General features: G+C 38.5%; 1 protein-coding gene across 5 annotated transcripts in view; it reads right to left on the bottom strand.

The window, feature by feature from the left end:
* LOC136864640 (COP9 signalosome complex subunit 7a) overlaps window positions 1-23,144 on the bottom strand; it is a 370,749-nt gene that overhangs the window by 106,450 nt on the left and 241,155 nt on the right. For all 5 annotated transcript variants that reach the window (XM_068226369.1, XM_067141898.2, XM_067141894.2 and 2 more), the window contains one exon: window positions 21,160-21,247. In XM_068226369.1, coding sequence (XP_068082470.1) covers window positions 21,160-21,247 — 88 coding nt within the window. The remainder of the gene's footprint in view (window positions 1-21,159; window positions 21,248-23,144) is intronic.

The following is a 23,144-nucleotide window of genomic DNA, read 5'->3' as shown; positions in this document are numbered from 1 at the left end:
GCACAAATGTTCCATCAATGCATATACGGTCACTACTGAACTTCTTTAATATTTCAGTTTGAGCACTGTTCATAATAATTAAAATAAAGTCATCACTTTTGAGATTTGGATGCTTTACACTGGTGGTACCCTGAGGTTTATAGAATTATACACAGGGGCTGTTACCTGAATTGACTTCACTGACCCAGGAATCAATACTTGTACCACCTTTTTGATCTCTGACAGATTTACAGCACAAGTTAAAGCCACGCTCCATATTATATAAATCTTGTCTTGAAGTAAATTCATTCTTTCAAGCTTTGAGTCAGTTGCAGATTTGCAAATTTTGTCCAGATTAGCTTGAAAGGGAATCTGGTTGGCAATACCTATCACTAAAATTGTTCTTTCTATGTCTATGAGGGCAAGATGGCTTAGATCATTTTGATGACCCATGTGAATGGTAACATATTTTATTTTACACGTTCCATTCTTACGTTTAATTATTTGAATATTACCAGGACACATCTCATCAATTCCCTGAAGCTTCAAATGCCTGATGCCTTTATTTTCAGACACAGAAAAGCCTGATCGATGACACATACAGCAATGTCTCTTCATGTTATTCGTTGCAATATAAGAACCCCTTTTCTTTACATATTGTGAACATGTTTCACTTTCAATGTATCGTTTTCACTCTAGAAAGCTTGAGAAAGAAGGAAATTGTTTATCCTCTGCCATACTACTTCAAGTCTTGAGTCCTCCATTTAAGCTTGTGTGGTAATGACGCTCACGCCATTTTAAATTGTAAATGTGCATGAATTGTTTATAAAAATTTTTACATTGGTGCAGAAGAGATATCTCGTCCCATAAATATAGCGCAATTTTATCAACCTTCTCTGCATGAGATTTAGAAATATTTTGCCTAAGATTTTTATTATATTCATAGCTTTTACAACATTCAGAACACAAATATCACTTGACGTGGCTCATTATAACTACGTAAGTACCTATACTAAAGATTTTATTTATTTTCAAGTTGCTTTACGTTGCAGCGACACAGATAGGTCTTATGGCGACGGTGAGATAGGAAAGGGCGAGGAGTGGGAAGGAAGTGGCCATGGCCTTCATTAAGGTGCTGCCAACAGTGGGGTTCAAACCCAACTAACTAAACACCCAGCACGAAACTAAGTAGACACTATATATGGGCACACAAAATGAGAGAAAATAACCACTGTCCACAAGTTCTTATTATTAACTGAATATAAATACCAACCACATGGAGAAATTATGTATTAGCTGATAATAAGTGTAAGTACTGATGCACTGCAAAGAAACAATGATAAAAGCAATATATGGTAACTGTTACAGCCATGTGAAGACAAACAGTGGGTAGGACAGAATGGTTCGGAATTGACAATAGGCTGAAACAAGGGAGTGTGTTGTCACCTTTACTGTTCATATAGGCGATGGATGACATCGTACAGACAGCAAGTAAAGAATATAGAGGGGAAATAATGAATACGATAATGTTTGTAGTTGATGTTGAGATCTGGGGAGATGAGGAGGTACAGCTACAGATGAATGTACTAAATACAAGGAATGAACAAGGGGGATGATGTTGAGATCTGGGGAGATGAGGAGGTACAGCTACAGATGAATGTACTAAATACAAGGAATGAACAAGGGGGATGATGTTGAGATCTGGGGAGATGAGGAGGTACAGCTACAGATGAATATACTAAATACAAGGAATGAACAACGGGAATTGGTGGTGGTGGTGGTGGTGTTGGTGGTGGGCAGCAGTGGCGATTTTTGTTTTAAGAGGAAGTACAAATCAATGTAGAGAAGAGCAAGACAATGGTGATGAGTAGAAGAAGTAAAGAAGGAAAATGAGCTATCAAAATTGGAGACAGAGAATGGCAGTGAAGTTTTATTTATTTATTTATTTATTTATTTATTTATTCGTATCAGAAGTATACATTTTACATAGCATAATGGTACTTAATGACATACATATCAAATAGTGTCTGCCCAGAATTTTGCCAAATCACGGGCATTACGTGTCGCAGCCATCGAGTCCTCTATTGCGCAACTTAAAGGACACTTACTACAGTTCATGAAATGGGCTGTGGTTTTGTCTTCACCACATTCACATTGCCTGGATGTGCCAGGAAAGCCCCACTTTACCATATTGATTCTTGAACTACCAACCCCAGTGCGAAGCCTGTTCAACGATTTCCACGTAGACCAATGTTCCTCATGTCCTGAAGGGAGATGTTCAATTGGTAGCATCCAACCAGCAAGTTGCGGATTTCTAGTTCTCCATAATCTCAACCTTGTGGATTGAGCAGATTCGTTTAAATCTTCGGTTGTATTCAGGAAACTCCTCCTAGACCTCAATCTTCAGTGGGCAGGTTCATATCCATGCAATGGGTGTGCACATGCGCCAAGTGCTTTAGTTCTCTCATTCATGGATGCAACTTCTCTTCTTATATCTGGTGGGGCAATTCCAGCCAAACAGTAGATTCTATCTCGTGGAGTTGGTCTCAAGCAGCCAGTAATGAGTCAACATGTTTCATTTAAAGAAATGTCAACTTGTTTAGCATGACTTTATCTGTACCAAACAGGGCAAGCGTACTCTGCAGCGGAGTAACACAGAGGTTCTCAACGTCTTTGGATGTGTACCCCTATTGATTCCAGACAACTTGCGAAGGATGTTGTTTCTAGCCGACACTTTCTGCTTGATGTTCATGCAGTGTTGTTTGTAGGTGAGAGCACGATCCAATGTTACACCTAGATATTTAGGTGTTGGGCAGTGATCTAGTTGAGTATCTTGCCATACTACCTGCAATTTCCTTGATGCCTGTCTGTTCTTTAAATGGAAGGCACATACCTGAGTTTTAGATGGGTTAGGCTTCAACTGGTTTCCTCTGTAGTAGTAGGATAGTTCAGAAAGAGCCTCTGATAACTTTTTTTCTACAACCTCAAAGCAGTTTGCTTGAGTAACAATATCTTGATCATCCACATATATGAAGCTTCTGGTGCCAACTGGAAGAGGTTGGTCATTCGAATAGATATTGAAGAGCATAGGGGCAAGAACACTGCCTTGAGGCAAACCATTCTTTTGTTTCCTGTATCGACTATTCTGATCCTGAAATTCAACGAAGAACCTACGATTTTGGGGAAGATGGCAAATTACTTGAGTCATCTTGTAATCTTTTGTCATGTTGTATAATTTGCGCAACAGTATACGATGATTAACTGTATCATATGCAACAGATAAGTCGATAAAAGCCACCCCTGTGATTTTATTATTTTCATATCCATCTTCGATATACTGTGTCAGATGGAGGACCTGTGAAGTATAACTTTTCCCTTCAGGGAATCCTGCTTGCTCTGGGATAAGAAGTGGTTCAATGATCACAGTAAGTCTTTCCAGGATCATCCACTCTAGGATCTTGTACAGATGACAACAGTGAGATAGGTCTGTAATTTTTCAGATCATTTGGGTCTTTTCCTGGTTTGAGAATTGCGATTACTCTGGCTTTCCTCCACACACGTGGTAACTTGCAGGTGTTTATACAGTTGTTGTACAGTTCTATTAACCATTGTTTAGCAACAGGTCCAAATTGCTTAATTTGCTCAACACATATTTCATCTAGTCCGGCAGCCTTACCATTCTTACACTCATTTATTGCTCTGTTCAGTTCAGATAAAGTAAAAGGTTTAGTGAGTGTATCTGTGCAGTGGAGGTGAAGTAGACAGACTTCAGAATGGTGGAGATGATGGATGAGGCAACCCTCCTAGCCAGGGAGTAGGCAGGATGCCCACTATCTGGTGGGAGGAAGAGAGATTTTCACAGACTTCAGGAAGGAATATGAAAGAAAATCAGGAGGTTTTGATGCTACAGGAGGCAACCCCTCCATCTGGCTTCGGGAGCTATGGCTTAATAACATGCACCATTGAGAAAACATTATTACTAAAAGACCAACAGACAGAAACTGGACATATAATAAGGAGATAATCTTTAACATGGAAATGGAAACTCAAGTTAGAAAATGGAATATGCAGACAATGTGGCATCCAGGAAAACTCATGGAGGTAACAAGAGGGATGAGGCTTGAGCTAGTCATTCTGGGCCTAGGTAAGACTAGATGCAATGAATTCGCTGAAGTGAGGACTGAGGATAGGAAAATGCTGCTATTCTCTGGGAGAGAGAAATGTGAGCAGCACAGCGAGGGAGTTTGAATTTTGCACACACTCAAAACAAGAAAGTGTCTCCTAGAGTGGTATCCAGTCTCAGCAACAATCATAGTGGTTTGGTTTTCATTCAAAGTTAGACTGGTGATCATGGTGAAGTGCTATGCACCAACAGAAACGATAGAAGAGAGGAAATAAAATCAGTTCTACAGCAAGCTGCACTCAAGCTGAACTCAAACGTACTGTTCCAAAAGAGTTGAAGTAAACGAAAATCAAATAACGAAAATTATCGGTATAATAGACAGCCCATTAGATGCTCATTAAGACCCCTTGCATAGTTTACAAAAAGAACTGTAATATTAGGAAAATAATAATAACAACAATAATAATAAAATAAATAATGATGATGATGATAGTAACAACAACACAACTGTACTATTGAAGGAAACATTAAAAATAAAAATTAAATAACGCATTTCATTGACCTAGCCAAGGAGAGGGGCACGACATGGCAAAAGTAGGTCAACAACTGCAGCCATTTGGACCCATGCCAATGACATAACAATGGCTTTTCAAAAACCTGACAGTAAATGCTGCAGTAGAGACAAAGGAAGATTTCATTAAGATAAGTTCCAGATTTCAAGTTCGTAAGTATTTAAACATAAACATTTTTAACAAAATATTTGAGTGTGATTGGATATAATCTGATGATGTTCTTTCAAGAATGAAACATGTCATTCTATTTTAATTAAGCTGTTTCTTTTACAGGTATAATAATAATATCATATGTTTTCTCTTTCAGGTAGTTTATAAATTTATTTACTCAAAGTTAGTTTCGACAGACTGAAGAGCCTAACAGTTATAAAATTTAAAAAAAAAATGACAAACGATTTGTCAAACTATGCAGCAATGGATTGTTGGCACCACTTTTCCTCACAAGAATTGCCAAAAAGCAACTTGGGTTTCTCCAAACCACTGTAAGGAGAATCAAACCATATAACATCAGTAAAAGCTGGTGTACCTTGTTAGATGCAAGAAACAAGAGAGGAGCAGATGTGGGGAGCAATCATTAACTAGTGGCAACTACTATCCGACTTAAGATTGTTGGAACCTGGGCCCTATGCCAGCAGAGAAGGACAAACTACAACTCTCCAAACTCAATAATAAGGTGGTCTGGCAGGAATTCTCAGTTGATCTAAAGAACAGATATGGGCAGCTGTCGGGAGAAGAAGGGGAAAAGGATGTGAATCAGCAATGGAAGAATATGGAAGTTTGGCACATGTGAAAAGGTACTGGGCAAGAGGGAGTATGGGAAGGAAGAGTGGGTCAACCAGAAAACAGGGCAAGCAATGGAAATGGGAAGAGTGTAAGGCATAATTCAATGCTGAAAACACGAGGAAATAATAATAATAAAAATAATAATAATATTGGCTTTACGTCCTACTAACTACTTTTACAGTTTTCGGAGATGCCAAGGTGCTGGAATTTGGTCCCACAGGAGTTCTTTTATGTGCCAGTAAATCGACCAACATGAGGCTGACATATTTGAGCACCTTCAAATACCACTGGACTGAGCCGGGATCGAACCTGCCAAGTTGGGTTTGGAAGGCCAGCGCCTGAACCATCTGAGACACTCAGCCCGGTACCGACTGAAAAAGTAAGGTCCTCTCATGAGTGGTCATAAAATGCATCAAGCAGCATGTGTACCAAACAATGACAAGGGATCAAGGAGGTTGCAGAGAAGGCCACTTATCGTCATGGAAAAATCCACAGAACTCCACTCCTCACATTCCTCAATTTGAGAAGGCTTTTGACAGCACTATGAAAATAAAAATGTGGAGAACTGTAGAAACGTTTGAAATCCCGCAGGAAATTAGCAATGTTTTAAGAAACATGTATGCCATTGCACTTGTCAGATCCAGAATCAAGAATTGCTGTCTGAATCCATCTCAGTCAACTGGTGTACAATAAGTATGTTTGTTGTCACAGATTCTGCTCCTAATGGTGCTTGATCTTGTGATAAAAAGACACTGAAAGAAAACGGAGTTACACAGTAAGGACCAACAGATCAGTTAGAAGATTTAAACTACATATGATGTTAGGAATTAAATCAGTTAGGCAAAAGGTACATTTGCAAAGCTGCAATCTGTATGGAAACCAAGGAAGGTTCATATTAATACAAGGTTGTGAACATAAAAGTCTTTCTGACTGTATGGTTGTGAAACATGGAGACTAACCAGGGGCAAGCCAGGAAACCCCTGACTTTTGTAAACAGATGTCTGAGGAACATCCTGATGATATGGTGGCCGCAGTTTATTTTGAATGCAGGTCTGTGGAGCAAGACGAGGCAAACTCGTATCAACACTGAAGTGGGACGCAGAAATGAAAGTGGATCAGGCACACACTAAGGCGCAACACAGATCTCTTTACCAAACAAGTGGTAGGATTAAATCCCCAGGGCACCAGATGCAGAGGCATATCGAAGACCATATGGATGAGAAGCAGTATGAAAGTAGTGAGTAAGGAGGGACAGAAAACACGGCTAGAGATGAATGCCACAACACAGAACAGAATCTGATGTGCAAGTGTGTTGATGTGTTATGCTGCATATAAGAGATACAGAATTTGATGGTGATAATTTTCTTCACAAGGTATTCCATATTTTACTCACCAATATTCTGGAGTTCATTCATTCAAACTTACAATATTCAGATTTTTGTGAATTAAATAGGTGTAGTCTTGCACACTTAGTAGCTAGGTCAATATGTGTATAGAATCATGCAAAATTTGATTTAAATTGACTATGAACATTCTGGATTGAATGTTTCAAATCAAAAGCAGTTGTTATTTCGGTTAGTAATGACTAGTTTGGAATGCTGTGATATCAATGGTAGTGTGTTAGATAAGGTATGTGTTTGTGGCCTGTTGTGAAGTAAAGAAAATGGTTTAGAATGTTTTTAAATATAAATAATCAATATGTTGCTAAATAATTACACAGAGTTAAGCAATCACTGTTTTCAGGATTTTAATGCAAAGAATAGGAAGTTGAAATATTACTGTAAAACTGTTGTCTGCAACCCCCCCCCCCCCCCCCACACACACACACTCACTCTCTCTCTCTTACATGAGATTGTGCCACTGCATTTTCTGTCTCGTTAAAAAAATTCGCTGAGTTAAATGAATAGATTACACAAGACTAAATTTATGTAAAGCGAACTGTGATTCGGAAGTTCACAGGGGGCCGAACTCGGGAAAAGAGAGCATGAACGCTAAGGCAGTGAATGAAAAGAACATCAAATACTAGGTAGATTGTTTAAAAAACTATATATATATATATATATAATAATTATTATTATTATTAACACTAACTGCTAAAATATTAAATGGAGGACAACGTCTTCATTTGCGTCTGATCACAAGGAAGCAAAATAAATAAATAAATAAATAAATAAATAAATAAATAAATAAATAAATAAATAAATAAATAAATAAATAAATAAATAAATAAATAAATAAATAAATAAATAAATAAATAAATAAATAAATAAATAAATAAATAAATAAATAAATAAATAAATAAATAAATAAATATATTAATTCATTCAACTTCGCTAATCGGCCAACTAGGGACCACGATAAGCCTCGCTTTACATTCTGGCATTTGTTTATTTTTCGCTTGATCCACATCGTCTTCATTAGCTCACTGTGTTTAGCATGATGTTCTTCTGTCCATTTAGCACCAGTTGCCCGTTTTTCGTCCCGGAAAGTCCTAAAAGTCTTGATGGCTGCTCTGAAAAGATTTTGGTCTTGGGCATCTTCTGCTTGTAGGCCCAGTTCTTTAAGATCTTTCTCGACATTAACGTACCATGGCATTGCCGTTTTTGGTTATGAGTCAAATATACAGAAGATACGTTTCGTGCATCGAGAGTCGGTCATCCGTCGTATATGACCGTAGAAGCGAATTCTGCCTTTACACATTGTGTCCATGATCTTCTCTATCTTAGAGTATACTTCTTGCCTGGATTTTCTAATGTAGATGCCATTTTTGTAGTTTGGGCCAAGTATGGTGTGTAGGATCTTTCTTTCTCTCCTCTCTAAATCCGCAAGCAAACATTTCTCGGACAGGATAAGGAATTCAGATGCATACAGCAATACTGGTATGATGACAGTGTTGTAGTGACGAATTTTTGTGTTCAGGGAAAAGCACTTTTTGTTGTATATGTTGCGAGTGGTTTGGAAAGTGACTTCAATTTTCTTTATTCTTGCTGCTATGGCCTCTTTGTCAAGTTCATTTTGCTGAATCCATTCCCCAAGGTATTTAAATTTACTAACATGGTTTATCGTTCCACATTTGGTGTTTAGTTGTGCCGTATCATCTTTGATATTTGACACTACTTCTGTCTTTTGAAAGAAAATTTGTAAACTTGTTTGTTCTGCTACTTCCTTCAACACATTGATCTGTTCTGTTGCACTTTCAAAATTTTCTGTCATAAGGGCTATATCATCAGCGAACGCTAAGCAATCTATTTCCACTCCGTTTTTCTTTGTCCCAATCCTTACGTGTTTGTAAAGGTTTCTCTCTTTTAACGTCTTTTGCCACTCCTGTATTATCTTCTCAAGTACACAGTTGAACAAAAGAGGTGAGAGCCCATCTCCCTGTCGAATGGCTGTCTTGATCTCAAAGGGTTCAGAGAGACATCTTTGGAATTTTACTTTGGATTTGGTATTAGTTAGTGTTGCCCTAATTATCGCCAGCAGTTTCTCATCGACTCCCATTTCTGCAAAGATGTTAAGCAACACATCATGGTCGATGGAGTCGTATGCTTTCCTGAAGTCTAAAAATGTAGATACATAGGTCCGACCTCTCAGCATATGGTATCTTATTATGGTTTTTAGGTTTAGTATTTGTTCTGCACTTGATCGGCCTTTCCGAAAACCTGCTTGGTATTCCCCGAGTTTGTGTTCAACTTGCTGTTCTAGTCTTTCATGGATAGATAGTGACAGGATCTTGTAGGCTACTGACAAAAGAGAAATTCCATGGTAATTGTTCACATCTCTTAAATTTCCTTTCTTTATTTAATCATGAATAAACGCATTTTGGCATTATTTCCTCCTGAACTGAACTCCTCAGAGTATTGTTCTGAACAATCACAAGACATTACGATGGAGGTGGTGCATTACTTGGGGTGTATAATTAGTTTTAACTTACTTGCTTTATAGTTAACCCTTTATAGGACAAAAGGTTGGGAGCTGAAAAGTAGGTAAATCTTTATTGTGAGATCTACTTAAGAGAGAACACACATAAAATATTGCATTTGTAAATTTCATATGATTTGACCTTTTACAATAGACTCATGGGATGTACCACTGTCTCATTAGAGCAAGAGATTATCTTGTGGGTGCAGTAGTACACTAGTGCACCACTTTCTTCTTCCCAAGTTTTCTCATGAAAATCAACTGCAATATATATCCAATGTCCTATTATGAATACCTAAGTATTTTAGAATAGGTACTGCTAGTTAAGAAAAAAATGAGGGATGTTTACATTTGCTGAAAGAATCATACAAGGAACTGCATCAAATTCATACTAGAGGAAATTCAGGAAACAGAACAATTTGAGTCACTTGATCAATACAGCAGTCATACTTGGCAGGGGTAGGAAAAACATATCAGCGACTTGCTGTTGGTTCTGCCTCTGGAAGTAGATGATAATCTGTACAGAACACAGGGCTGCCACTCAGTATTGCTAAACTAAGGAAGTAAAATTTTTCTAAAATAATAAAACAAAAACTAACACATTGCATATTTTCCTTACAAAGCAATCTACACATAATTTCTTATAGCAATCTACCATTTGCCCTTTATTTCTAATGTTTATCGGAAGTACTTAATACTGCCATAATACAAAACAAAAAATGCTATAATTTGAACATTAGCTTAAATAACTGAAAAAAGTTTACATTGAATCATTAAATCGTTATTTTTTATGGAAAATGTTGCTAATAAGACAAGACATCTGTCTAAGTTCTTCTTCACACATTCTGCTTGTTTATGTATGAGTTTTTCCTCTTGTTTTAAAATTATCAATCAATGAAGCATTCACTGAGCAAACTTTGTTTCCCCAAGATCATTTATTTTCCTTTCTTTAACTTTAATTTTGAAAACCAAACCAAACAAACCAAACCCCACGGCACTTAACACCCTTGAAAGGGCCTTGGCCTGACCAGTGACTGCTGCTCAGCCTGAAGGCCTGCAGATTACGAGGGACCGTGTGGTCAGCATGACAAATCCTCTCGGCCGTTATTCTGGGCTTTCGAGACCGGGGCCGCCATCTCACCATCGGATAGCTCCTCAATTCTAATCACGTAGACTGAATGGACCTCGAACCAGCCCTCAGGTTGAGAGGAAAATCCCTGACCTGGCCGGGAATCAAATCCGGGGCCTCCGGGCGAGAGGCAGGCACGCTACCCCTACACCACGGGGCCGGCTAACTTAAATTTTACTTCCTCAAAAAACTTGCCACTACTTGTTCTTTTCTCACTTTGTTGTTTCTTAACTTTCTTCAAATCTTCAAGTTATTCAATATTTACGTTGCATTTCTTATTTACATTCTTTTACAATTTGGTGCACTTTACTTTCTCTCTTGCATCATTATTTTCCTTCCTCGATGGGCCTAAGTTCACTAATATCGAGAACGACTTGGATATTCTAAATATGAACCCCAGAGGCCCTTTGCTCAATATAATGGAAGATTTCTAGATCAGTATGGACCAGTACGCTAATCCTAACTTCAACTTAAACAAAATCACAGATAAAACAAACATTCTTTACAACACAGCCATTCCTATTCTAAAAGACACATATCCAAAAGGAATCAGCAAATACAAATCTACGCACACCCCCAAAAGACACATCCAACCCCACCTCACCCCCTCCTCAAGCTGCTTCCCCCTCCCCACTACTTCTCAATCTTAATGCTAAAACAGCTACACGACGTACACACAACAGTTCGCAGCATGCTCCCGACCATGCTCAATGACATATCCAGCTCGCATGTAAGTAACATACACACAATAGTTCACAACCCATTTAGCAGGTACTGTCTGTTTGTTATTCTAATTTCTACCTTCCTTTTCTTATTTCTCAGATATTTTGACTTTATCTGGGTGGAATAAAAGTATGAAGAGGGGAGCTCTCACACTTACTTTTACTGATTTCAATACGTAATGCACAGCAACTTATGCCTCACAAGATGTCTTAGTATAAATTAGCATGTTTATCAGCAATGATATGGACTGAGAAGAGCATAGTGCCTGTAAAACAAGTACAAAACCTAATATTCTACTGTACATAACGTTCCCTGCATATTTGCGGCCCAACAATACACTTTTGTATCTACCCTGCACAACCATTGGACATAATGCTGGCATTGTAGCATAAGATATTTGAACTTGACACAATGATATCAGTGTCTCTTTAAACTTTAAGAATTGTATCCTATTTTTTTACATTATAGCATAATATAAAATCTTTTTGGAATATGTGGCATTCGTGGGACTCCAGGAAGATAAAGCCTTAACTTCAAAAACTGTACCATAAGTATATATTTTGACATTAAGCATTGCATTTTAGTAGAATAGTGGCAGGTACATCACAGATGTAAAGGTCATCCCTAGTGAAAGCATGGAGAGTGACCACAGATTGTTGGTAGTAGACTTCAAACATAAGGCAAATGAAACGCAGAAACTTATTACGAAAAAACCAAGGGTTAAAACTTGGAAGTTGCAAGAAGTCCAAATAAAGGAAGAATACAAACTAAGAATTCAACAGAGTTTGCCGAAGTGTGACGTAACCAGCGTTAATGAAGAATGGAAGGCCTTCAAAGACACCTTTGTGGGAGAAGCCAAACACCTATGTGGAGTTACAAGTTCTATCAAAAGAAAAAAGGAGACACCATGGTGGAATGATAGAGTGAAAACAGCGGTGAAAGAAAGAAACCAAATAAAGAAGGCACTGGAAAAGGAAAAACAAAAACAGGGACAAGAACGAAATGAACAAGAAATACAAAGACTTCAAGGAGTATACAGGAACAAGAAACTTGCTGTCAAGAACATTGTAAGGGAAGAAAAAGAGAAGAAATGGAATGAGTTTGCAGACAAACTGGAAGAGGACAGTAGAGGAAATATGAAATTGCTATACAGAGTAGTGAAAAACAAGCGAAGGGATCAAGAGACCATAAAAGCAATAGAACGTGATGATGGAACTCTGGCACAAGAAGAGGGAGAAATTAAACAAGAACTCAAGATCTATTTCGAAAAGCTGCTGAATGGAGATACAGAAAACATAACAACAGATAGAGGAGAGCCAAGTCGAGGAACCACAACTGAACCACCAATTACATGGCTTGAGGTTGAAAATGCGCTCAAGAGCATGAAGAAAGGAAAGGCAGTGGGCATAGATGAACTAAGTGCAGATATGCTGAAAGCAGCGGGAGTTCCAGGAATCCAATGACTCTACAGACTGCTCAACAAGATATGGGAGGAAAATACTATTCCTGAGGACTGGAAGATGGGCATCATTGTACCTCTGTTCATGAAAGGAAGCCGACGAAAATGTACTAATTACCGTGGTATCACACTACTGTCTCATATCCTGAAAATATTGGAAAAAATAATAGAGACCAGAATCAGAGATATTGTTGAAGCAATTTTGGAAGAAGAGCAGTATGGTTTCAGATCAGGAAGGTCAACTACAGACCATATATTTGCAATTAGGATGCTAATGGAAAAATACTGGGAGAAGAACAAGCCTTTATTTCTAATATTTTTGGACATTGAGAAAGCATAAATGTAACAAAGGCTTTTCAGTCTGTCAAACACACAGCAAATACAATGTAAATTAAAACACTATAAACATATCTGTAAAACACACACTAACATACAAAGAATGACATGTTTCGTTCTACATGAACATCCTCAGATTCTATCAAATCACTTAAAAACAAGCTTTTATATATATATATATATATATATGTCATTCTTTGTACGTTAGTGTGTGTTTTACAGATATGTTTATAGTGTTTTAATTTACATTGTATTTGCTGTGTGTTTGACAGACTGAAAAGCCTTTGTTACATTTAACTAAGTCAACACTGGAAAACATGGCTTCATTTTTAACAAATTGAGAAAGCATACGATAGTGTACCAAGGGAAAGAATTTGGCAATGCATGAAAGAACTTCAAGTGCGAGACAGCCTCATAGACAAAGTGAAAATGTTGTATAGTGGGAACAGAAGCTGTATTCAAGTAGGATGTGGTTTGTCAGACTGGTTTGAAACAAAGAGAGGAGTGCAGCAGGGCAGCTCATTGTCACTTCTATTTATTATCGTAATGGATGTAGTAATGAAATCTATTAAAAGGAAAGAACATGGAGATATCAAAGCCTTCACATTTGCAGATGATGTTGCGATCTGGAGTGACTCAGAAGAGGAATTGGGAGAGAGAATACAAAGCTGGAATGAGGAGTTTAAGAAATATGGTTTAAACATCAGCAAGACCAAGACGGTGGTGATGAAAGTGTATGGGGAAGGAGCAGAACCAATAGTCATGTTAAATGAAGCTCAACTGGACAGCGTTCCAGTTTTCAAATACTTGGGTAGCGTTATATCAAATGACAACCTAGCAAAACATGAGGTGAACAATCGAATCAATAAGGCAACACAATTTTACCAGCAGGTAAGGCACCTGCTGTGGGATGAGCAAATACCCATGAAAACAAAAATGACATTGTACAAGTCCTATTATACACCAATTCTTACATACAGTCTCGAAACCACAACACTGACCAATAGAGATAATTCCAAACTTCAGGCAGCTGAAATGAAATTCCTACGCACTATGATCCAGAAAACCAGGAAAGACAAGATTAGGAATGAGAAAATTAGGGAAGAAGTAGGAATAGATGATTCTCTCCTCAATAAGATTCAGATATCAAGACTGAAGTGGTTTGGTAACATGAAGAGGATGCCAGTAAACAGAACTGCAAGGAAGGAATTTGACAGAAAGGTAGAAGGAAGACGACCCGTGGGAAGGCCACGAAGGAAATGGATAGATTTAGTTAAGAGCGATGTACTGCTGAGAGGTCATGATTGGGACAAGTTGGTGGAGGAAAAATGGTACAAGGACAGGATGAGATAGAGGAGGCTCATATACCACACCCGGGAAACTGGAGATGGTTTAGAATGATGATGAGTGGCATTCTTGTTAAATCTTAGTAATGTTTTATAATGTACAGTTGCTACTGAATAAGCAGGTTCATCAACAGCTGGAACGTAATGTTCCTCGCATATTTGCGTCCCAACAATGCACTTTTGCATCTACCCTGCACAACCGTTGGTTGGACATAATATATTTGCAGCATAAGATATTTGAACTTGACACAATGATATCAGCGACTCTTTAAACTTTAAGAATTGTTTCCTGTTTTTAACATTATAGCATTATATACATTTTTTTTGGAATATGTGGTGTTCATGGGACTCCAGGAAGTTAAAGCCTTTTAACTTCAAAAAACTGTACCATATGTATATATTTAGACATTAAGCATTACATTTTATTAGAATAGTGGCATTCTTGTTTAATCTTAGTGATGTTTTATTCTATACAGTCGCTATTGAATAACCAGGTTCATCAACAGCTTATATAGATGTTGATTCCCATAGGGAACCTGAAATCTGATGGCCAAGCAGGCATCAATTTTTGGTAGTGAGACAAAGTTCTCATAGTGCATTGGCACTGCCGGTGGCTTCAAGTAGCCTACGCAGTGGCCTCCACAGTATGCACTAGCGATGCGTCTTGGTAGGTGTGCTAGGTACCAACTGACGAGCCCAACCTAGCACACGGGGGTGAAACGCTGGCAACCAGGAATGAGTTAGCTGGAAAATTTATAATGTCCAATAACAGACCATTTATATTGGTATCATCAACAGCTGACGATGACCTATTTAACAGGTCGAAACTGGTACTGTGTTTTAATGTAATTTAAATTATTAGACACTTTGTATAATAAAGTACTGATTAGGTGGAAAACTCATCCTTGAGATTTTGCAATATGCTTGGAAGCTTTTTCATGTCTCATGACTTCAGATATTCTTATTGCTGTGGTTGGTCATGGCTCACTTCTGAGAAAGTTGGACAATGTCTTCACAAAATATAGTTTGCACTTTTACTCATTTTGATGTGTTACATAAGGGTAACATTTTACAGTTCCTGTAGTTTTCATGATACACTCAATCTTCTGGCACCATTAGGCATTATATAAGATTGTGTTCTCATGACCTGAACAGACCTTTATACAAAGTCATGGGAGATCCTGGGATATTACTGTATTGGCCTGAATATGACGTGGATATCGAAGTTTACATTTTTATGTTAAATGTCCTTATAAAAATAACACTCATTTCATATGCACAGCCTAACATTATCCATTTGTACTGGCTTGAGCAATGTGCATCTCATCGCACTTCGCATCCAAGCTGAAGGTCACAAATAAACTGAAATTTATTGAGTTTTAAAGATTTTTTTTTTTCTTCCAATCTGTGGCCTGTGATTATTAGTGATGGGCAGAATCAAATATAATGCATTTCAGAACTTTTAAGAATCAATACTTGCATTTGAAATCATATTCTGCAGTAGAATATAACATTTAAAATTTGAGGAGGCAAATGGTAATTTATGAGATACAAGACTTACAAAAATTTATAACATATACTGGTGACCAAATAAAAAAGAAAGGCTTTAATAAAAGAACATATTTCACCATCATGTTTAATGCTTTTGCATAGGACATGCTTTATTTCCTTCTTCTTCTGATTCTGGGCTACTTTGAAGCGTAGGAAACAGGTGGTTTACTTGTTCGTTGTTTCTTCTGTCCCCAGAACTTTTTATTCTTTCACTGAGGTTTCCCCTCCTTTCTTTCGACAAGGTGGTCTTGGCCTTTGTATGTTATTCCTAGAACTTCCTGAATTTATCAATCTTAGTTTGAAACTCTACTCGATTCCAGATCACATCTGTATGTGTCCCAACTTTTCCAAATCTTTTCTTAACCCATTTTGTGGTCATCTTTACTTCGGTGATGTGGTTGAAAATTCTTTTTCTCAGCCTACTCTCACTCATTCTCAGAAGGTGTCCATAAAATTTGAATCTTCTCTTGTGTATTGTGTCTGATCTTCTCTGCATGCCTACATAGATCTTCATTTTTCCTCTTTCACTATGGTGCTTTCCCTTAACTGGTCCTAGGATTTTGCTTAGAATGTTTCTTTCTTTCTTCTTTTCTTCTCTAGTGCCTTAATTCCCATTTTATTGTTCAGGACTGGAAAATTAAAAACAACTTGTGATTGATTGTTGCTTTGCTTGGCATTAATTAGCAGCATAATTTTGACGAACTTGGCTGATCAAAATTACTGACCTGAAAGAAGTTTTCATAGGAAACTGATGTAGTTTCCACGGTAAAAGTGAATTTAAAGTATTGAGATCTGTAACTCGTGTAATTTATCTTGGAATTTTTTGTAAGATTATAATTACACATATTTCATTATTGTGATGTTTAGCTAAATTGCTAATGATTTTAATCCGTTCCCAAATTTTCTATTTTTCCGTATTGTATGTTTTTTTCTGTGGTCTCTCCAAAAATAGAGAATTGTGGTTGCACTGTATTGCTAATTTGATTTATTTCAGCACTTTCATCAGAAAATTGCCTAATTTGTAACATCATGGATTTGCCCCACACAACTCTTTGAATGTTGAAATTAATGTGTAATTTAGTCAATAAAGCAGTGTTTGAACCACCATAACCAACATAATTTTGATGAACTTGGCTGATCAAAATTACTGACTGAAAGAAGTTTTCACTGGGAACTGATGTAGTTTCCAAGATAAAAGTGAATTTAAAGTATTGAGACTTTTAACTCAGCTTGGCCATTTATGAACAATAAATCAGCAAGGCACGGTATTTCTCAAATTATTCACCAATGTGCAATGCAGGCTTTCAGTCATCCTTGTACCCTTCACTGTGACATGCCTCCATTGGTACATGAACCCTATAGCTGCATCACCTCCACCCATTGTATCCAAACCACTATTTCTCTATATTATTGTTCCCTTTATTACTGTTGGAACCTTTATCTTCACTGCCACTATTATTTACATGCAGAAGGACTGAACATCATTGGCACTGTCAGAATCATTGTTATGTAATTTAGATGAGCCTGGTATGCAATGTCTTTTCCTTTTTTTTTGAGGGGGTGAGGGGGGAGCGGGAACACATGCAAATTGAAGCTCATTACCAGTCACTTCCGACTTCAATGTCGCTACATATATGCTGCAATTCATCATTAAGAGCAAGACAGATTGTCATCAGACAAATTCTATTCATCCAAACACTTCTGTGTGTCTTGTTCCGCCAATTCCACACTCATACTTTTCGAACTAAAAACATAACTGAAAGAACATAATATAACACAAGGCATGCACGGCACTTCAATGATGGACATTCAAAAACATGACGATTGGAGCAAATGGCACGTTCAACTGATGGGAAAAACAGTGTGATTGGGAGTAAAAACATACTCCAAAAGGAATGCAGGCCATTTCAATCCAAGGAAAATTATACAGCAAGAATTTAGTCATTACAAATTCATAAGTGATAATGATGATGATGATGATGATGATGATGATGATGTCATCGGCCTCTAATTGTACGAGATGGAATGAGAAGGCATGATAATTAAAATTTTAAAGTATATCCACTGACTATAATTTAAAACAAATGATGATGAAATATGATTATGAGATTAAAATAATCAGTGAACCTAATTCACAATGCCTTATTTTCTCATAAAATTATAGAAAATATAAATTACAATGGAATAAGGCATTGCCTTGAAGTACAGAGATATATACAATTCACGTTAAAAGATAAAACAACACATTAAAATACACAAACACGAACTACAACAGAGTTAATGGGGTAAAAACTTAGTCAACAAAAATACTCTAATACAAAATACACTTTTACACACGATAAAAAAAAAGGCCAATCTATCCCTCATAAAATGGATGACGAGGTCTGCTGACTGCTCATCATCTCATAGGATGAGGGAGATGGTACTTGGGAGTTTTAGACTATGGCGCAGATCGGTCAGGTCCACGCATTCCGTAAGGATGTGTACCACAGACTGATGACCACCGCAAGTACACACTGGGGGGCGTTCACCCTTCAGTACGTAGGAGTGCATTACTATGTCGTGACCAATCCGAAGACACATAATACCTATGCTTCTGTCCGAGAAGCCTGAAGCGAAGTCTTCTATACTTTCATAGTTCCTGTTATCGCTCTTAGCTTGTTTGGGAGAGGTGTGGCCTGCCACTCCATCTCCCAATGGGACATAACCAAATGTCTCTGCTGAGAGTGAATTTCCCTGGCTGGAACCCTGTAAGGCAACGAGGGCAATATAACAGCCTCCTTGGCAGACTTATTACCTAACTCGTTTCCCTCTACACCCATGTGGCTTGGAAGCCACATAAACGTAATTCTGGTGCCGGCATCCGGACACCCGGCCAGCAGGTCGTGGATCCGCTGCACCAGAGGGTACCGAGGGAAGCATGTATCTGTAGATTGTAGCGCTCTCAAGGAGTTGGTACACAGCAGAAATTGCCGGCAATCATTGGACAGTGTGTCCCACAGAGCTTTGCAGATGGCATAGAGCTCTGCTGTGTACACACTACAGACTTTCGGTAGAGGAAAAAGAAACCTGTTATTGTTGACAATGAACGCACAGCCTACTCCTGCTTCTGCCCTGGAACCACCCATGAAAACAATGACCGTGTCGGGGTACCGGCCAACAATGGACAGGAAAAGATTGATAAATCCGTGTTCTCCTTCGGATCGGTGTGCAAATCTAGAATAACTTCAGGTCGTTGTATTATCCAAGGAGGTACCCTACCTGGTTGTCTATCAAGACAAGGAACCTAAGGTACATCAAATAATCTGTGACTGCTATCCAAGCGTATTCCAACCGGCTACGATGCTCGAGGGTAAGCAGCGTACAGCCGACGATTTTCATTGTCGAAAATGCAAGCATAGCTTGGGTGAAGTGGCATCTGTCGAAAATTTGCAGCATAGGACAGAAGCACACCAGATTCTTTTTTTTGCTTTACGTCGCACCGACACAGATAGGTCTTATGGCGATGATGGGACAGGGAAGGGCTAGGAGTGGGAAGGAAGCGGCCGTGGCCTTAATTAAGGTACAGCCCCAGCATTTGCCTGGTGTGAAAATGGGAAACCACGGAAAACGATTTTCAGGGCTGCCGACAGTGGGGTTCGAACCTACTTTCTCCCGAATACTGGATACTGGCCGCACTTAAGCAACTGCAGCTATCGAGCTCGGTCACACCAGATTCAGCGAGCAGGCTAGCAATGGGACTTGAACGAAAAGCTACCGTTGCCAACCCAACTCTGCTGTGGTGAATGCTATTCAGTTTGGCTAGGACACTTTGCCTTGCTGATCCATATGCTGCACTACCACAGTCTAATCTGGATAAAATATGTGCCCTATCAAATCGTAGGAGCACCATGCGGTCTGCCCCCCCAAGTAGTGCCTCTAAGAAACTTCAATATATTAAACTTCTTAGCGCATTTTGCATTTAACTGCCGCACGTGTGGCTCCCGCGATAATTTGATATCAAAAAGGAGCCCAAGAAATCGGTGTCAACTACAGGAAGAACAACATTCCCTAAATAAAGCTCAGGATGTGAGTGAAAAGCGTGCTTCCACCAAAAGTGTACAACAGAGGTCTTTGTGGCTGAAAAAAGAAATTACAACAAACTATGTTTTATTATAAACCACCTATCAAAATGTTATTATATTTAGAGTTTCCTCATTAATATGAAGTTATGTGTGGGACATATTTTGCTCCTTTATAAAACATCATCAGCCAATCTAGAATCTCAAAGGTTGGTTTATGTTCATAACTAATGACTTAAAAACTATTTGTACATTTTACAGTCTTAAACTTATGTTACTAAAATATCACAGAAGGCAGAATCATCGATGGCGTGCCTTATTAACAAGGACATAATAGTGAAAAAGCTGATAAAAATACATCCATTTAAAATTATGGTACAATAAGTCTGCACTGAAATATTTACAAACAATTAATATGTCTAAAATCTTCAATAATGACTTGTGATTCAATCTTAAGAACTAATAATTAGGTTATAGTCATTTGAAATTTGAAAATGAGATCAGACTAAAAGTTTATGTTATGCTTTGAGGATGCAATGAAAATCCACAGCCTGTTTCCAGTCATTCGACCGGGTCAGGAATGGAATGAATGAAGCCTCCATCTAGCAGCCAGGATAGGAATTGTGCTGGCTGCCGAGGCCTGTCACACTCCTTTGGGGCAATGATTTATGAATGACAGATGAAATGAAATGATATTGGAGAGTGTTGCTGGAATGAAATAGGACAAGGAAAACCGGAGTACCCGGAGAAACCTGTCCCGCCTCCGCTTTGTCCAGCACAAATCTCACACGGAGTGACCGGGATTTGAACCACGGAACCCAGCAGTGAGAGGCCGGCGCGCTGCCGCCTGAGCCATGGAGGCTTATCCTTTGAGGATAAGAGTCTGTAACATTCTAAGATCTCGTCATCTTGATAATTGAAATGGCTTGCAAGATGGTTAGCAACCAAAGGTGCATATGTCACGATGTGGTCTGTAATGGAAATTCCTGGTACTGAGGAGGATGGTCCTTGTAAAATTCATAAGTAAACCAAGAGATGACAGCATACTTCAGTAAATCACAATGCTGACAATATGTTGTCACCAGAGCTGTTATTACAATCTGTACTGTTGACATATTGCTGATAGAGAAGCAATGAAAGATAAATAAAACTAGATTATTACTTCATGGTATATCTTACCTGCATAAATAGCTTCTATAATAAGATCTTCAAGATCTCTTACATTTTTTATGTCCAGTTCCTGCAAAAGTACTGCATATGGGATACACTGAAACAAACGTGCACATTTATTCATTAGAAGTACTGTACAGAAGTCAACATAACTAAATTACAATGAAATGTATCCTTACAACACCATAACATGCTATGTATCACAAGTAACTCAGCCTAGGTTTAACATGTAATGTGTAACTTGCTGGTGTGACAATAAGAAAGAAAAGGTGCAAGGTGACTTGTTGTCAATTTCCGATACCAGTTTTCAGATATTATACCTAGATTACAGAGATATGGAGTACATTTCTATTATCTCTGGTAACAAGATGAGAGCAATATAGTGAAATGTTACTACGTATGCCAAAGTAACAAACTTTCTGATTTATTTCCATGTTTGCTGTTTAAAAAATCCAATTTAAAGAATACCACTAAAAATCACTTTAAAAAAATAAAACTTAATCCTCTTTCTATGAAAATTCAAAATAAACTTATTTATGAACTACAGAGCATTTCCTCCATATAAGTCATCTGATGAAATATACCATGGCATGAATACTGAAATATTCATTCAACACGTAATTAGCACTGTACTGAAGTTGGTGCTTTGTGCTGACTGGTAAAGTCAAGCAAAGTGCAAACTGAGCGAAATTGAGGGACAAGATTATGGCTGTGTGCAAGTTACCACTTGTTTCCAGAACCCAGCGTCTGGCTTTTGTGATAGATATCTTTCTATTCAATGGGTTGATGGCACCTGGAATACCACTGCTGTCACTGAGCAGTGGTCTGTTTATCATGCTAGAGTTGTACTCCATTCAGTCTTTAACAATTTAAAAGCAACTTGACTCACGAAACTTGCTGATGTGTCATGAGGAAGCTAAAAGGGGTGCTTCTGTAGCTTATCGGGTGCACGAGGAGAGATATTGAAATAGGCGATCTCTCAGAAAACCAACTTTCATCAACGCACGTAGCCGTCAAAGGAAGACAGAAAGCACGACCGCTGATGAACACTAGACAGGTGCAGGAAGAATCGGAAGACAACTGAATTTAAAGAATATCTGGGAAGTTTCACAAGTAGGAGGTAGAGAGCTTATTCGGAGGCAGCCCTATCCATGGAGTGGTCCCCTTACCTATGTGAGTCCCAGAGCACACTGACTCGGTTTGTAACATCTGGTACGGGTCCCAGCTTAGGGTTACGAGCGAAGAGCTCAACAGCAGCTATGGTGGAGAAGGTGGACTTTGGCACGGTGGAGATGACGGAAGAGGCAGCCCTGGACTCGGGGATAAATACAAGTACAATCTAAAGAGACCAATGGCTTCAGGCAAATGAGGCTCTTTAGAAGGGCTGGTGGTCCCTTGGTGAAGGTAATATCACAAAAGTCTATCTAGCAGCGTCTGCACTCCATATTTGAGCCGGCTGCAAAAGGAGTCTGTCTCCCCATGATAGGGGTGGCCTGAAAAAATCCTGACAGTAGGTATAAAATGCCTTTGGGTGTGGCAAGCCCATTGTACTAATAGCCTATAAAATGATTGAGAGTGGGTCGAGGCATCAGAAAGTTAGGGCATCTCCGAAAAGCAACACGCAGTTCCTGTGTTCTCGTCCCAGGGGAACTAGGAAAAGTGCGCAACCAGCGATGAAGATTGAAACCATAAATGTACTGACGTTTAACGACAAGACAGAAGAACTAGTAGAATACATGGAAAAGAAGGGCATTGCATTGTTGGGATTGAGTGAAACCAAGTGGAAAGGAAAGGGATAGAAGAGATTGAGGAAGGGGTTTCAGTTGTTTTGGAGTGGAGGTGCAAACTGCAATAATTTTTTTTGCAAGTTGCTTTTATGCCACACCGACACAGATAGGTCTTATGGCGACAATGGGACAAGAAAGGGCTAGGAGTGGGAAGGAAGCAGCCGTCGCCTTAATTAAGGTACAGCCCCAGCATTTGCCTGGTGTGAA

The sequence above is a fragment of the Anabrus simplex genome, chromosome 2 (genome assembly GCF_040414725.1).
Source record: "Anabrus simplex isolate iqAnaSimp1 chromosome 2, ASM4041472v1, whole genome shotgun sequence".
NCBI classification, from domain to species: Eukaryota; Metazoa; Arthropoda; class Insecta; order Orthoptera; family Tettigoniidae; genus Anabrus; species Anabrus simplex.
This window is presented reverse-complemented; position numbering and strand designations above follow the sequence as displayed.